The sequence below is a fragment of the Mesocricetus auratus genome, unplaced genomic scaffold, assembly GCF_017639785.1.
Source record: "Mesocricetus auratus isolate SY011 unplaced genomic scaffold, BCM_Maur_2.0 Super-Scaffold_100004, whole genome shotgun sequence".
In the NCBI taxonomy this organism is placed as follows: domain Eukaryota; kingdom Metazoa; phylum Chordata; class Mammalia; order Rodentia; family Cricetidae; genus Mesocricetus; species Mesocricetus auratus.
Window position 1 is genome coordinate 77688547 of NW_024429189.1, and position 18248 is coordinate 77706794.

Genomic DNA, 18248 nt, shown 5'->3' on the forward strand with positions numbered 1-18248 from the left:
GTTGATATTTTCTATGCTTAAACAACATCAAAGTAACTGACTTTAAAAATAGAAAGTGATGTACAAATTCAGTACCAATGAGTAGAGAAAGTGTAGATACATCAATATGATGACATTTAATACTTTGTTCCGTGTAGATTTCAATAATGCGTGGGCCAGCTTAATGAATATCATCATAATGTACTGAATGGTTTTGTTCAAAATTTTTCTAGTTTCTCAAAGTTCCCATGGCACCATGTGGATGGAGGGTTAACCAAATGGCAAAATAGGCTCCTTAATATTTTATTTTTTCTGAAATTTTAAATAAAAGGAGGTTCCTGGTTTACACACCAAGAACACATGATCCAGGGATACATAAAATTATTTTCTTCTAAACAAAATAATAATTAAATGATAATTTATAGTTAGTGTATTCTATTTGTTTCTCTCTCTCTGTCACTCATGTGTGTGCAAAATTCAATTGGTAGTACTGTCAGAGTAAGAATGCATGTAAAATCTATTACACAATATTATAAGGCAGAGTTTAAAATTTCTCCACTTCTGTTACCTAGTGAAGATGTTTGTGTTTTGTTTTCTTCCTGGTACTGACGGTGTGTAAAGTTAACTCACCTTCCCAAAAAGAAAGCAATATAGAAGATAGAACTGTTCAGATTGACAAATTGGAAAAGAAACATCTTCAAGGCAAAGCTGTTTTCCCATTCTGATTCTGTTCGAGGATATTCTATAAGAAACAGAAATTATAAACATAATTGAGGTGGACAAAAATATCAGCATTGCACTTTAAAAGTTTTTAAATCTTGCAGTAAAAAAGCAAAAGAGAACATATGTAAGTTACAAATATAAATAGATGCGAAAACATTCTACCTGTAAAAACAAACATTCATAAATCATTATGGGAAAAGTCAGGTATGGAAAAATCCCTTTGGATCGATAAAAGTTCCATATAGGTCACATTTGGAATGGCAAAAAGTCTAGATTGCTAAGAGTTAATTTGGGTGAATTATTCTGAGAAATAAGGTGGATTCAAAGTGTGCTATTCATATACATATGCATATATATATATATATATATATACATACTCTGAGCAAGATTACAGTATTTCTGGCATGAAGATTTCTCAAGATAGATCTTTATACTAATCCCTAGTAGGTTATTTCTTCTAGTATATACATAGGATCTGATATACTTGTCTCTGATGTTTACTTTAAACTTAATCAATATACCTCAATCTTACCAATAAGAACCTAGAAAGTTGAGATACAGGAGCATGATAAGAGCGTCTACCGTGTGTGTCTCCCCTCACAAGCTAGATGTTACATGAGAAGTGCTATTGTGCTATTACAGACAAATTCAAGACAGACATCCAAGAAGAGACATGGGGAGAGATGAAGTTCATGGATGAGATTAGCCATCACCCAAACACCACATGAGGTTTAGCATGTGAGTGAAGAGATCATTTTTAACATTACTCTATCAACAGATAACTGTGTGGAGCAGAGAAAAAGGCCTAGCAAGTCAACCTGGTTATAGATTCCTTATAAACCAAATAAATTATTGTCCTATGCTACTAAGCTTGGAATAGCTTGCCATGTAGCAATAAGCATAGTGAGAAGGACTTACTTTAATAATGACAATTTTTAATATTAACTCACCTTCTCTACTACAAGTAGCAAAATAATAATTTTATAACATCCTTTCATGGAACAAATCCTGTCTCCTTTTGAATGAGCGTTTAACTTGGAGGGGAAAATGAATTCTAAAATTTGACAATATAAACATTTTCTAGGGTAAAACATTTATGGCCAAATTGTTTCTTTGTTTTCCCTTAATACATCTAGATGCTGATAATAAAATAGTCAACCATGATAAACAAGTTATTTTTCATCATCACCAGTCACAAATGAGGTCACTTAAAAATTAATTTACTTTAAAATTCTTTTCTGAGTGTCTTGGGTGGTTCTGAGTTTTAAGATGGCATTGATATGATTTGGTTTGACTTCTGATGAAGCCAATATTTTCATGACTTGGCCGACTTTGTTTCTCAGAATCTGCATTTGTGTAATCAAGACCACTCATTACTATAGGTAATTGCTTATTTTTTAAAAAGCTGACAATCATCTTGGTACAATTGTCAGTAGCCAAAAACCTAAAACAAATAAGTGAAATAAATCCCATTTTGGAATAATGAATATTTATACCTATCTTTAAAAGGTGTGAATTGAAACTTTGAAGAATTTTTCTTTTGTTGCTTCTGAAAACAAAATATTTGGAAAAGTCCAGGAAACAAAACCAAAAACATCCTTTTAGGATCCTGTCTCTTTGGTAAATAGCATCTAATTTCTAATCTGAAACATATGTTAGTTTAGACAAAGAATATAAGAAATAAGTACAAACATACAATCAGATTTTATTATGTAAAGAAATGTCAACATTAGTCATCACTATTAATTAAGAACTATGGATCCACAGAAACTATGCCATCACTGGGCTTTCATGTGTCTTTGACATTACTCCCACTTAGAACAAATAGTTATTTTTTTTCTTATTAATTATAGCACCCACACCACCACCACCACCACCACACTCCTGGCCATTCTTCTTGTAAATTCCTCTGTTCTGGTGATAGAATATCTTAAAAGAAATCAACATAGGTATCAGAGACAGAAGAGAACTCTCAAACAATTTGAAAGAAAATTATTGACAATTCAGTTCAAGTACTTTATTATTTAACTGTGAAAGAGCAACAAGGCAGATGAGTCCCACTCCACAGTGTGTTGGGCAGTTGATCTACAATGATGAAATGGAAACTATTATTCAAAATTTTCAAGTACAAAATCCACATTAAGAAATACTAAGGAAAAAAAAAAGAAATACTAAGAAATGAACCAAGTCTAGCAAATGCCTTTAATCCCAGCCCCAGGAGACAAGGCCAGGTGGATATTTATGAGTTCAAGGCCAAACTGATTTACATAGTGAGTTTTAGGCAGGCAGTGCTAGACACTGAGACCCTGTCAAAAAACAAAACAAAACAAACAAACAAACAAAAACAATGGCTAAGCACTGAGCTGAACTCAAGAAATCCAGTGCCAGAGAGGGAGGACTGATGACCAAAGGGGTTAAGACTGGGCTGGTTTAACCCCCAGAAATAGCTGACCTGACAAGGGTTAGCTCTTGATTCCCAGACTGATGCCTGGCAATCCAGCGTGGGACTGATCAAGACACCCTGAATGGGGGTGTCAGTGAGGAGGCCTAGGTAATCTATTGAGCCTTGGGTAGTAGATCAGTATTTATCCCGGGTATACAAATGGACTTTGGGATTCCATCCAACAATGAGAGATGCACTCTCACCCTGGACTCTTGGGGCAGGGTCTAGGCCCTGCCCTGGATGAAATGACAGACTATGGACACCCCATGGAGGGCCTCACCCTCCCTGGTGAAATGAGGGGATATTTGGGGTGGTGGTGGGAGGGTGCAGGAGAAGCGGAGTGAAAGGGAGAGGGACCTGGAATTAACATGTGAAGCAACCTTGTTTCTAATTTAAATTTAAATAAAATAAAACTAAACAAGCAAAAATACTTCATACTGTTTCCCTCCTAATTGTAGTCATTGGCAATATAGAATCTTGGAATATAGCTTATGTTAATTTTGATGGGGAAGAAAAATATGTTATTATATAACTGTTTAAGCAATGATTCTTGGACGGGAGAGATTGTTCAGCCATTAAAGGCTATTCTCACAACCAAAATGTCAAGAAATCAACTGATCTCATTCACATTTTTTTCTTTGTCTTTCCTTTTTACTTTCTTTTAGTATTTGCAATATATGCATTCAGTGAATCCTTTCCAAATCACCCCAAACTAAGTATTCAAGTAAGTTTTAGTATGGAAGCATAAAAGCTAAGGAGACTAGGACAAAGAAGAAGCCAGAAGATGGGAGAATTCTGCTTCCTAAAAAGCGAAAAATAATTGGAATAATTATTAACTACATTAGCTGAGGCTGAAACAAAATCTGAGTATGGAGCTAGTGACTGAAGAATGGAAATCCCTAAAAAGAATATTGAAACATTCTTTCTGATGATAGAAAGCAAGAAGAATCAGAAGTACTATAGCAAAATAAATCAATACTTATATGACTTGGAGGACCCTGCGGAAGATGCTGTATACACACATATATGCTGAAAGCCATAGCTATTTTCCTGAGGCAGTAGACAATGATGTGGACCAAACAGATGTAAATGTGTCTCTGAAGGGAAACTGTCAAATCTAAGATACTATCTAAAATTGTAACAGTTGGGATTGTTTGCACGAAGGACAGAATTTTTTCCAGTCTATGTGGCTGGTAGCCAATAGACAGTCCAAACACAAGAAGTCAGGCGTACATTGTTTTTCTTTGTTTTCTTGTATTTACTGCCAAACCAGACACCTGAGTTCAATTCCTGGAGCCCACGTTGTGGGAGTCAAAAACTGACTCTGAAGTTAGTTTTCAGACACACACACACACACACTAAACAAATGTAGGCAAAACTTCAAGTGAGTTATTATTTACCCAGTACTTCAGGAAAGTCTTTTACAAGAAAGACATCAAAATATAGAGATAAAAGGAACAAACAGATAGAAATGAAACTTAATATTCTCCAACAACAAGAGGTCAACTGCTTTCCATTGCTATTTTTATTCTTCAGGGCTCGTGGGTCAAAACTCATATATATCACAACAGTACTAAATGAAATTCTTAGAAAATGCTATCCTCGCCATGTGGTGGTGCATGCCTTTAATCTCTGCACTCAGGAAGCAGAAACAGGCAGATCTTTTAAGTTCCTTGCCAGTTAAGGCTCCATAGCAAGGTCCAGGACATTCAGGGCTACACAGAGAAACACTGTCTTGCGTCCCGCCCCCCCACACACCCAAGAAAGAAAGAACGAAAGAAGTGAAAAAGAAAGAAAGAAAGGAAGGAAGGAAGGAAGGAATCCTTATTTTAAGTAATGAATTTAAGATGACAAGAAGCAAGGCTGTTGATTACTACTTTATACCTAACTAGAATATGTTGTAGAACACATACTTCAACCCATGTATTCTTACTCCAGAGCCTAAATTCTGCTTGATGGGAGGAAAGAATCAAATCATTTCCTTCCAGATTTCCACTGACCTCCACACAGAGGTCTAAACATGTTTGTGACTACTCCCCCAGTCCCCCCCGCACACATGGAGCTGGCTGAAGAACTGGGAAATTCGGGAAACAGTTTCCCAAGTAAATGTTAAATAAGTTTCCTTGCTTCTTGGTGAATAGTTTCTGATGACATACTTTGCCCCCTTGTGCTGTCTAATGTAGATCAACTTCTAGCTCCACCTCTCTGTGGTTAATTTTCAAATCCTTGCATAACTGAAGACATAAAAATGGTAGCATACACAAAATATCTGAAGACTAATGTGAACAGAGTTATTCACTTACTACAAGTAAAATAAAGGAAATGAACCTACCTAAGTTAGTGAGGAGGTATGCAACTTTTTCATAAGCCTGAAAAGGAATATAAAGATAAATATTATTCTACTTTATATAGTGTTAGAATTTACATTTTTCAAAGAAGTATTTAAAGTGTGTCTACAAGGAGGATACATTTTTAGCAAAGTAAATTTATTAACACAGGATTTAGTGTTCTAGATGCATACACACAAAATAGCTGAACTATGATTGAGTTTAAAAACATATATGCACACATGTAGACACCTTATTATCTGCAAAGTAAATCTTTGTTGCTATTTTTATTTTCATTGAATACATACTCCCCAAACTAAAACAAAAATTACCAAAATTCATTCAGTTAGTTAATGACTGAGATGAGATTCACTAATGTCTGTCAATCCAGCTTCAGGGGATCTGATATCCTCTTCTGCCCTGATCAGGTCCTCATACACATGTGCCATACACACACCTAGACATATGTATATACATATAAAGAACCTTAGAACAGCCGGGCGTTGGTGGCGCACGCCTTTAATCCCAGCACTTGGGAGGCAGAGGCAGGCGGATCACTGTGAGTTCGAGACCAGCCTGGTCTACCGAGCGAGTTCCAGGACAGCCTCCAAAGCCACAGGGAAACCCTGTCTCGAAAAACCAAAAAAAAAAAAAAAAAAAAAAGAACCTTAGAACAAAACAATAGCCATGTCCAAAGTATTAAAATTCAAGGAATGTACCTAAATATTCAAAGAATTTTCGACATTCCCTGAATGCTCTTTCAATAAAACTATTGCTATTTCATATTAGCAAAGATCCAAATCTACCTCTTTTTAAGATCAAGACTCTCTTGAGACAGATTATATTAGGTAAATATCTTCTCTCTCTAGTGCAGCATTTTGTTTGGACTTAGTTTTTATTTTACTTCTATTCATGAGCTAACCTTTTCAAATTATAAACAGAATCACTTTGGTTTTGTAAGTACACGTTATTCTCATTGTACCATGCCCTTTTCCATGCCCCCATTATGAAGACAGAATTTTAACAGGATGGAGTTTATCATCTTACAAATAACATTTGAGCAGCCATTGTTTGTCAGTATTGGGCTGAATGTGCTCATGCAGACCGAAAACCGATTCTGTTTAAATAGTTGCCATTTACAGCATTTCACCTGTGCCGGCCCTTTCCATACAGTAATTATATACATCAATTTTGTCAAATGAGTACAATAACCCCATTTTACAGAACAGGGGATTAACACTGAGAATATCTGGCACATGGCCTCATAGAATAAAATACTAAGTAATAAGTACCATAAGAGTTAAATACGAATGTTCTTTTATGAATACCTTTCAATACCTATGCATCATTTTAGTACTTGGCACATAGAACCCATCTATAAGTGAAATATCTTTAGCTGGATGTCCAAAGAGATGACAAAAGCACTTGGAAGATAGTTAAAAATAGCTGTTAGAGACTTATACAGGTTAGTGAAGAACCTGAATAGTCTAGACCCAAATGGCATGGTGAACTGGCACCACAAGCAGTTCACAAAACAAGTTGCTAAATCCAAGTAAAAAGACAGGAATCACCCATGAGTTAAACACATTCAAATGTATGGTATATGGCAGCAACTGTGTTGGGAGAGCAGATTGTCTCTGCGTGAATTTGAGTATGTGTAGTGGAATAGCTGTATAACTGGGGGAGGTAAATACAAGGAGGACTGTAGACAGCCCTTCTGATTCTAGCCCCTACACAGTACACAGGATACCACATTGGAGATCTTCCAAAATTACCCACTGTTACAAACAGTAAGCAGAACTACTCTTGCTCATATAAAGTTATTTTATCAATTTTTATTAACTTTAGTAATGTTTAATTATTTCTCATTTAAATAATGTAACATTATTTTACACACCAATCTCGGTTTCCTCTCCTTCCCATTCTCCCATGCCTGCTACCAACCCCTCAGAGAGGGCGAGGTCTACCATGAGGCATCATCTGTCACATCATTTGGGGCAGGGACTAGGCTCTCTCACATGTATCTAGGTTGAGAGAGTATCCCTCCATAGGGAATGGGCTTCCAAAGTTCGTGCACTAGGGATAAATACTGGTTCCACTGCTAGAAGCCCCATAGACTGCCTGGCCTCCCAACTGACACCCAGGTTCAGGGGGCCTTGTTCAACCTAAGCTGATTCCCCACTTGCTTAGGTCAGCTCTTTCTGTGGGTTTCCCCAGCATGTTCTTAACCCCTTACTCATCACTCTTCCCTGTGTACAATTATATTCCAGAAGTGCTGCTCAGTGCTTAGCTGTGGATCTCTGCTTCTGCTTCCATCAGCTGCTGGGTGAAGTCTCTGGGATGGCATTTAAGGTAGTCATTACTCTCATTATAAGGTAGCCTCTCCACTATTACATAGATACTTAGTTGGGATCATCCTTGTGAATCCCTAGTGCCAGATTTCTCTTTAAACTTATAAATGCTCCCTCTATTAAGGTATCTTGTTTCTTGCTCTCCTTCTCTATTCTTCCCTCGCCTAGATCTTCCTGATCCCTCATGTTCTCCTCCCAGTCCCTTTCCTCCTACCTACCTCCCTCCCCCCTCCTCCATGCTCCCAATTTGCTCAGGAGATTATGTCCCTCTCCCCTTCTCTGGGGGACCATTAGTGTCTCTCTTAGGGCCCTCCTTGCTTCCTAGCTTCTCTGGGGTTCTGTTTGCACATCTTTTACTCTCAGCACTGGGGAGACAGAGACAAGATGTCTGTGAGTTCAAGACTGGCTTGGTCTACAGAGTGAATTCCAAGACAGCCAAAGTTAAACAGAGAAACTCTGTCTTGAAAACAAAACAAAATAAACAAATAGGTTAAAAATATTGCTTTGCAGTAGGAAATCCTTTTGAAGAACATGACACTTCGTTCAGAAGCAAGGAAGAGTGATAAGCAAAAATGTGTACTGAGTAAATACATTGGGAGCATGAACATGAATACAATGCTTCTGACGCTGATAATCTCATCACAATGGATACAGATTTAGGACAGCAGTGGCAGAAACAGCAGAGTAAATTAGTAATTGATAAGCCAGAGTAATCCTAGAGGGGAATTTGTTTCTAGGGCATTTTTTGGCCATGATAATCATTATAGAATTCATTCTGAGCTTAGAGGAATCAGCTTTCCACTAATGCTTTGGTGGTGCATTATGTAAAAATAAACTGGAAAGAAAAGAACAGCAAAAGCAGGGTGGGCACACCAGGGAGCTTGGCATGTTTTAATGTGTGTTGTCTCTGCATCAGAGCATAACTGCCCAGCCTCCACTGTGTACATGAGTTCTAAATAGACCTGCCTGCAGAGTATAAGAGACTCTTCTTCTAGTATCTGTAACTTCTAGATTTCTAGAAACCATGATCACAGACATGGGCATGAACACATCAAGCAAGCACATTGTTTTGTTTTGTTTTTACAAAGTAAAGCCTTTTATTAAATGAGTCATTAGGCATGAATAACCTAGTTAAGAGGTGTGGCCCAAATCTCTGACCCACCCTATTCTATAATAACCTATTTGACATAATTGGTGATGAGATATCTAGCTATTCAGGAAAGACAAATGTATGTATATTTGATGTTTTCTGTTGCAGTGATTGGATACTTGAAGGAAAAATAGTAATATATGCTCTGGTCTCTACAGAGAGATATCCAGATGGAGAGGACTACAGAGCTAACCTGGATGGTTTACATTAGCCAACATATCAGAGCTCTCTTCCCCAGTATTATACACTCTTGACTGCTAAACACATTTATGATCACAGAAGTACTCAAAGGAGACCATTCTGTGACCACCTTTGTAGTAAAGGTTTGGGTGACTTATTCCTGGAAGTTTCAAAGCACAGGAGGACAGCTGTTTAGCTCTCCTTTCTTTCCTTTTGTGTTTTTATTGAAGAATCACTCTTTAATTACAGTGCCAAGCAGCTATTATTTTACTATAATATGACAAAATCAGTTAAAGCTTCACTGTCAAGTAGCAAGAGTATATATTTTTGGAGCAATTTTCACATTTTGTTTTCATCACAATACTTTTGGGAACGTTTGCAGACATAATAGGAATTACGGTATCAACTGCAACAAGGGTAGAGTCAGAATTCAACAAAGTTAGAAAGGGGGTGGGTCTAGGAAGCAACCATTCTTCAAATTCTGCCCTCTCAGATTTACAGGTGTATTTTTGGCAAGTGTATGTTAAAAGAAGAAATTGAAATTTTTTAATTGTGCTTGAATTATTTATGATCTATTGCTTGAAGATGCATCTTGGCTGTGTATCACTATTATTTTAGATGTTGCAAATTAGTGGTTTTAGGGACTGACTAGATCAGAATCAACAAAGAATTTTAGAATGTTTTATTTTTAATACAGTTTTCTTAACTCCACAAAGGAGGTTCTGCAGACAATTTAATTCATAGTTTGATTGGGACATGCTTTTAAAATTACTTTCATGATTAGTATAATGGAAATGTGTTTAAATTTTGATTGCAGTAGAACATACTTCTTTCCTCAATTGAATATTTATTTAGACGTATAATGATACACTTCTTTCAAAATTTGCATGTGCTTGTGGGAAGTACAGTCTTTGGTTTAGTTTAAATTAAAATATAACTGAAAACTGGAAACACACCAAGAATATAATTCTAGTAACAAAAATTAACTTGGCCACATAATATACAGGATACTAGGACATTGTAAAGTAAAATACAATTTGCTCAAAGGATATATTTTAAATGCTATGCAAATATTTTTAAAAAAGACCTGGGGACCTAGATTAAGGAAGCTATGGGCTGAGCTAAGTAAACTCAACATTTTAACAGTGGGAGAAAAGTATTAATTAATTTAGTGACTCCCATGGATGGAAAACAACAGGCAGTTCAAGAACCTCATGACAAGAATAAAAACAAAGATATAATTCTCTTCTACATATGGGACCCAGAAAAAGGTTTATGGAGGAAGTGATCCTTCATTGTTATTTTCAGTGATGAAGAGATATTCTCCAAGGATACTAAAGGAAAAAAGAACATTTCAGACAGAGAAAGCTCTGTGAACCAAGAAACTGGGAGTGTGAATTAACAAAGTTCAGTACCAGAGAAAGGGGTTCTTCATGCTGGAATGCAGACAAGAGAGGGAGGGAGGAAAGGAGGGTGGCAGGGAGGGAGGGAGGGTGAGAGAGACAGAGGGAGGAGCAGCTTTAGACAAAAGAAAGGAAAAACCGGCTTAAATAGAGCAGTGTCTCGTTTACTAAGCTAAAAAATTTATAATTTACATTGGAGGGAATGAAAACCATTAGTCACTCTCAGGTACAAAAGGGATTGTTCAAATATGTCATTGACACATTTCAATGTCTATGGCCAGTGAGGGAAGGTCTGAGAAAGACACAGGAAGACTGAGTTGTTAGGTACCTACTACCAAACAAAAACCATAGATAGGAGAATACTGAGCAGAGCCTGGATAATAGCGATTCAGAAACAAAATTCACAAGTAATCAGAAATAGGACCAAAAAAAAAGAATGCACTAGAATAGCGCATGGTTTATGTAATAACATATTTCCTAAAGAGCCCAGAAGACTCCTAATTTAAAGATGAATGCTTGATGATTTAAAGTAATTTTTCATTTCTACATTTCATAACTTAATGCATTTAGATTACAGCTGAAAAGCACATTAGACTGACAGAATATCTTTACTTAGTCCTTCATAAGCACATTTTAAAGCTGAGTATTGAATTTGACCTGAAAAATAACAAGAGGTAGCATTTGGATAGTCAGATGAAAATTTGATAATATAATATTTGACATTTTATTGTATCTTTATTTGTATTAAGCTCTTAAATTAATCCTGTATATTCAGGTGAATTGGAAAGAGTGTCTAATAATTTGTGAGGTGCCTTAACATTCTGGATAGGAAGCAAATATGTAATTTCTAAAGAGCATTATTAACTTACACTGATTGACTCTGAAGAATGTAATTTTCACATTGGTTGAAATGACTGCTTACTTACTTTCCTTATGCTAAACCAACTTACAAATCTTCTGCATTCTGTAAGGGGGAAGAAGAAATTGTAATCTAACAATCTTTTAATGTCAATGCAAAAATGTCCAACAAACAAAATTACATGAAAATAGAAAACTGGTTGAACCTGAGTTCTCTTAGCTCTGGGTATTGGATTTGCAGTATTAAAAAACTCTAGAGCTCCAGAGTCACTGAGTAGGGGTAGTAAGACTGCAAGGCTGTTAGAATGAGTGACTTGATGGCTGAATTAGGGTTGGCTTCTTCAGAGGTGGACATTCATTTTATTGACTTTAATCTTTGTTTGTATAAATAAAAATATATTAGGCCTCTACCCAAAACAGACACTTAGCGAGAAAACGTTGTATCTGAATAATTTTTCTTCTTTAAAATATTTTTACAGTTTTTTTGTGTGTGTATGTGTGTGTTGCTATGCATGATTGTGACATTAAAGGTTAGAGAACATCCTGAAGGAGTTAGTTTCCTCCTTCCATCCAGAGGGTCTCAAGGATGAAACTCAAGTATTTTTACTGATAAGCCATTTCATTGGCCTTGAATATGTTACCTTTTTTACTATTGTGTGTATCTGTATGCGTGTGTGTGTGTGTGTGTGTTTATGTGTGTGTGTGTGTGTGAGAGAGGTCTTGCATATGTTTGTATTTGGAGATGCGGGCTGGCACATGTCATAGTGTGCACATGGACATCTGTACCTGTGACCAGCTTCTACTTGGAGATATAGTCTTTTGGTGTTGGCTGTAGTATATGGCCTGCTAAATGGCCCAGGAACATCCTGGGACTCTTCTGTCTCCATTTCACATCTCTCTGTAGGAGCACTGCAATTGTGGGTACACACTACAATGTCTAGCTTTATATGGTTTCTGGAGATCCAAATTCAGGTACATATTTGTATGGCAACAACATTACCCACTGAACCATATTCCAGTTCCTGCATCAGAAGTTTAAGGGAGATATTGAAAACTGCATGTGTGTCAGTTGTGATTCTAGCCAATGGTGGTAACTCAGGACAGAGATGAGTTGTGGAATAAAACCCAGTTTAGGGGGTTAATGATAACAACTGGAACAGTGAAACTAGAGTCTGGTGTATCTGTGGCAACTTAGCCAAATTTTGCTTTAGAAGGGTTAAGAAAAAAAGAACCTTTGGTAAGAAACTTAGCTGAGGATAAATATGATTTTGAATAGGACATATATATATATATATATATGTGTGTGTGTGTGTGTGTGTGTGCGTGCGTGTGTGTATCCTAGAAAGATAGACTCAAGTAAAGTTTTATGTCATTTCTATGCTTTTAATTCTAGTACTCAGGAGGCATAGGCAGGTAGATATCTGTGAGTTTTAGTACAGCTTGGTGTGCATAGTGAGCTTCAGGCTAGCCAGTGCTGTGTAGTGAGACCCTGTCTCAAAAAAATGGAAAATGAAAAACAAAAGAATCTAGTGATAAAACAAAGCTAGATGAAAAGCTTCATGGTATTTACTCACTCATATATGGATTTTAGACATGGATCAGGATAGTGCCAGTCTGCACTTCCACTGACAGAGAGTCTGGGAAACAGGAAAGAACCTAAGGGAGATTTACATGGTACCTCAGAGAAGAGGAATGAGGCAAGATCTTCTGAACAGATTGGGAACACAGCGAGGAGTGGAGGAGAGTAGGAGCTAGGGGGGTAAAATAAGGGGAAAGAGGGAATCATAGGTTAGAAGACAGATCTGGCACCAGTGAGACCTCTAGTGATCTAAAGGGATGACACCAACTGGCAAGCTAAGCAATAGTGGAGAGACTACCTTAAATGCCCATTCCTGATAATGAACTTGATGTCTATAACCATCCTAGAACCTTCATCCAGTGACTGATGGAAGCAGAGGCAAACTCCCACAGTCAAACACTGAACTGAACCCATGGGACCCAGTGACAGAGAGAGAGGAGCGATGAGCAAATTGGCAAAGAATGGGCTGGCAAAACCAGCAGAGACAGCTGATCTGAACAAGGGGGACCTCTGGGATCCCAGACTGACAGCTGGGAGGCCAGCATGGGACTGATCCACACCCCCTGAGTGTGAGAGTCAGTGAGGAGGCCTGGGCAAACTATGGGGCCCTGGGCAGTATATCAGTGTTTATCCCTGGCATACAAACGGACTTTGTGTGTCCATAACACAAAGAGGGATGCTCTCTCAGCCTGGACTCTTAGGGGAGTGCCTGGACCCTGCCCTGAGTGAACTGACAGACTGTAGATATCCACTTTGTAGAAGGAAGCAGCGATAGGGTGGGAGGCTGGGAGGGGATGATGGGAGGGTATGGGAGGAGGGGAGGGAGAGGAAACTGGGATTGACATGTGAAGGAAGCTATTTCAAATTAAAATAATAAAATAAAAAATAAAAAAACTTCGTGTTAAAATGATCTGTTTGGAACAGAAATATATATGTACACACACATAGACAGACATACACAACTAAGGAAATATAGTCCTTTCTCACTGTTTTGTGCATATTGAAAAATTATGCCATAAACACTTACAAGATTCAGCAGCATGATAATTATGAAATTGATACAGACAGCAGCACCCGATGTAGCAAACTGCCAGTGCTGTTTGATGAAATTCCACTTGAATGATGCAAACTGTTCCATGACAACCAGACGGTATACTACAACTGCAAACACTGCTGTGATGACCAAGGAGATCTGCAGGGGGAGAGGGAGGGGGTAAAGTGGAACCTTGTCTTTTATGTTACTAAATAATGACAAGCAAACCACCAATTAATACTCCAAAAGTTGAAGACATTTATCTTTCTGGGAAAGGATACATAAGTAATGTTGTCTCCTTTAACGGAGAAAGTTAGAAAACAATGTAAGATTTAAGCTTAAACATACCAATGCTATAGGGTAAAATATTTTAGTTAGCTAGACTTAAGCATTACATTTGTTTCATTGTTACATTACATTCATTACATTGTTACATTCCAAACATCATGTTTCATGTGCTAAGTACACACTTTATCTGTTATATTAAATGAACAAATAGGAACTCATTGCTACAATATACACCCACCCAGCATATCTAGAACCCTCAATGCAATCCCCAGGACCCAAGGACTATTTGTAATGAAATAAATAAATTAGAATACAGGAAGCCAAAACAGAAACAAGAAACGCTTGCACTGTTTTAGCATAGAGAAGAATTGTCACACTAAAGTGCAAATTCTATCTAAAGTTTATCTTTCACATAGACTGCTTAGTTCTAACGGGACATTTCACTTGTAGAGACCAATTCTCAGAATTTCCACTTTACATAACTGTTCTTGTAATAAGTGTTTCCTTCAAAGAGATGTTAACATGCTCTAATAAAATATCACAAACGGTGGTGTCCAAATATGTGGTGTGTGTGTGTGTGTGTGTGTGTGTGTGAGAGAGAGAGAGAGAGAGAGAGAGAGAGAGACAGAGACAGAGACAGAGAGACAGAGAGACTGAAAGAGTAATTTTCTTTTGCATTGTTTGGAGTACAAGATGAGCTGGTATGCCGGATTATCCTAAACTGGAAATCCCACAGCAGTCTCATATAGATGACTATATTTTACCATGAAGAAGATTCCCGAGACAGACACAAGAAGACGTGTGACTTTGTCGGATGAAGGCTGATGAGGCTCAGGTTTTCCTGTGATGGGGTTTATCACCTCCATCCTGTAATATTTTGCTTCAAACTGGGGGCGAACTGTTTCCTATGGGAGAAACTATGGTTACCTAAATAGCAAGTTCACAAATATGAAACAAAAATATTTCAAGAACTAATACAAGCTCTTAAACAGCCTGCTTTTGTGCTGTTTGCTCAAAGATTCAATCTTTTAAAGAACAGTACCACTGCAATTCAAGTAAACCCATGGATGTATTTTAATTAACACAGTTTTCTTTGGATCCCCTCTAAGAAAACATAGAAATAGTTTTAACAATATACCCTTGGCCCTTGACCCCTGTTACCTTGATGAAGTGAGGAATCTTGTCAGTGTGATGTAATCATGTGAATCTGTTCCTGGTCTGAGCATGAGGTGCTCTGAGCCTTATATGATCCCCCAGATTCCTTAACTTCTGCTTTCCTGATATCTTACCTCTTCTTCTTCCCATTCAATAAGGTCCCAGGCATAAGTCAGTATACTTCTTCTTCTTTTCCAAAACTCAAGGAAGACTGTGGCTATAAAATATAATAATAATAACAACATGAGGACAGTTGGATGGAAAGAAATAAGGAGAAAGAAGAGGCATAGTTTTAATTAAGCATTGATAATATGCCATGACTTCTTATCAAGGGCACTTTACATTTCTAATATGAACAATAACACAGAATGTTTAATCACATTTTAATTAATATTAGTTTCAGTCAAGGCTTACAGTTGAGCTGTGTGAAATTGCCTCTTAACATCCCTTAATAGCATCTACTCGAATAAGAGGCATCTAACACAAAATTTAGATAAAATAGAGGTAATTGAGAATGATTGCAGTTTCAAAGCAATAAGGTTCAGGAACAGATACTTAATCTAGATAAGATGGCATTTTCATTGAACCCAGTATTGAATTGGGCTGTGTGTTAAAAGTCCATTCTCAACAAGATACAATCGATTCATGCATGGCTTATTTATTTGAACTCTCAAGTGAATACACATTCTCACTTTTTAAACTTAATTAGAAAGAAAGCTTCCAGAGTAATTTATTGTGACAGTCACAGAACAAGGATGAAATTAATCACTTAAAATACCCACTAAACTTATTAATTAAAAAGCCTAACTTCAGAAATTATAACAGTCATTGATTCTGGTGACCACCCAAAGTGATGGATATAGTGTATTCCTTCTTTAATGAAAAGTGATGTTTATACAAGTTTATATACATTACAAAAATAGTAATAATGTACTTAGTTTATGATTTTTGATATATGCAAGTTATACTTGAAAGACAGTTTCAGGACTGGGCATGATGAAGCACACCTTTAGTCCCAGGATTATGAGTCAGAGGCAGGCATATCTCTGAATTCTAGGCTAACCTTATCTATACAGTGCATTCTAGACTAGCTAGGACTGCATACCGAGAATTTGTCTCACAAAATAAACAATTCCCCCAGTTTTTCTTTAATTTGGAGTTTGTTTTTAGTGATGAGCAAAGAACTCCTCTACCATCAACCTACTGTATCAAACAGAAGCAAGTAAATGTTATTTTTTCTTTTGAGACAATTTGTCACTATGTATGTCAGGCTAGCCTAGCAATTTCCATGTTGCTTGGAATAGTCTCAAAACACTGAATATCCTGCTTCAGTCTTCTGGTGATATTAGAGACATGAATTAACACACACATACAAAACTAATTAAAAGAAACAAAGAAGATTGTATATGTTACTTGGCTAGATTCTCATAACAGTAATGTAGTCTTCCCCAGGTTTGCATTTTATGATGGTGAAGTACTTTTAACCTCTATGGTTAGCAGTAGGGAGTTTGACTTACATGATCATATCACATTATATATTTAGTTTAAAGTTGGTTATCAGCACAGATCATAAACATGGGGATTAGAAATGACTGACAGATAGGCTGAGCAAAAACAAACAAAAAATGCTGAACAGCTCCCTGGTACAACTGGCTTATAGATGACTACAAGTTAACAGTGATTTTTTTAATACAGCAGGGTGATTGCAAACATGAATTCATGGCAGTTGAGAAAAATTAATTAAACCTCAGCAGGCTCAGTCCAAGACAAACATTCAGAAGGGCAGAGGTGGGTTCCTGAAGAAATGAAATTAAGCATTGAGTGAGTGAAGTCCTAGGTGAACACGTGTTTTGACATAAGCAAGAACAGTCAAGGACTCTGACACTAAATGGTCCATGGTAAACTGGCAAAGACATTACCTGTGTGGGCCAGGTTCAAGAGAGATGGGAAAGCTTTCCTCAAGAGTCTGAGCATGAAGTTTTATGAGAGATTGATCAGTGTGTGCAAAGACTAACAATTACAGCTTCTTCCTCTGGGATGTTTACAGCCTGAGACTACTAACCTACAGAGATCTCCTATTTAAACCAGCTAACCCTTCCTTGTGTATTGTACCTAAGAAACATGAGGTTCTGGGCTGTGGTGGTAGTGATTAGAGAACTCCACCTGATGCCAACTTCTTTGATTGTGTGTCTCTATGTATGTCCTTTCTTTGCTGGCCCTAGCCAGTGTTTCAGGACCCAAGCCTAAAGGAACATGACAGGCATCCACTCTTAACTAAGAAACTATTGGTCATTGACAGCTGTTAGGAGAATAAAACTCAGTTTTTGTTAAGAGTATCCCTGATAAATTGAGAACACTCCAGTGGAAGGTCCCAAGTCAAAGTCTATAAAGGCAGCACAAATTGTATTTGATGGTATTAAAAAAACACACAAAGTTGAATGGGTACAAAAAGGTGGTGAATCTGGGAGGAGTTTGGGAAGGGAATAAATAAAACTAAAACACATCCATAAAATTCACAAAGACTTAATGATGAGGTTAGAGAGAGACCAGTTTTTTTCCCTCCTATTGTATTGTCTAGCCCATCCTTGGTATGAGGAGAGTTGCCTTATCTTATTGTTTTGTCCTTGTCTTGGAGGTTTGCTCTTTTCTGAAGGGAAATGGAGAGGGTATATCTTGGTGAGAAATGGAGGAAGGGGAACCTATGGTTAGGGGGTGTATTTACAAGAGAAGAATCTATTTTCAATAAAAATAAACAAGTAAAATTTGTGACTTGATCTTA

The 18248-nt window shown here is 37.2% G+C and overlaps 1 protein-coding gene across 6 annotated transcripts in view; it reads right to left on the bottom strand.

Annotated features, from left to right (window-relative positions):
- Window positions 1–18248, bottom strand: part of Ano3 (anoctamin 3) — a 263776-nt gene that overhangs the window by 28399 nt on the left and 217129 nt on the right. For all 6 annotated transcript variants that reach the window (XM_040745992.1, XM_040745994.1, XM_040745993.1 and 3 more), the window contains 5 exons: window positions 15604–15686; window positions 15079–15219; window positions 14021–14185; window positions 5478–5514; window positions 610–721 (listed from right to left, as the gene is read on the bottom strand). In XM_040745992.1, the coding sequence (XP_040601926.1) occupies window positions 610–721; window positions 5478–5514; window positions 14021–14185; window positions 15079–15219; window positions 15604–15686 (538 nt within the window). The remainder of the gene's footprint in view (window positions 1–609; window positions 722–5477; window positions 5515–14020; window positions 14186–15078; window positions 15220–15603; window positions 15687–18248) is intronic.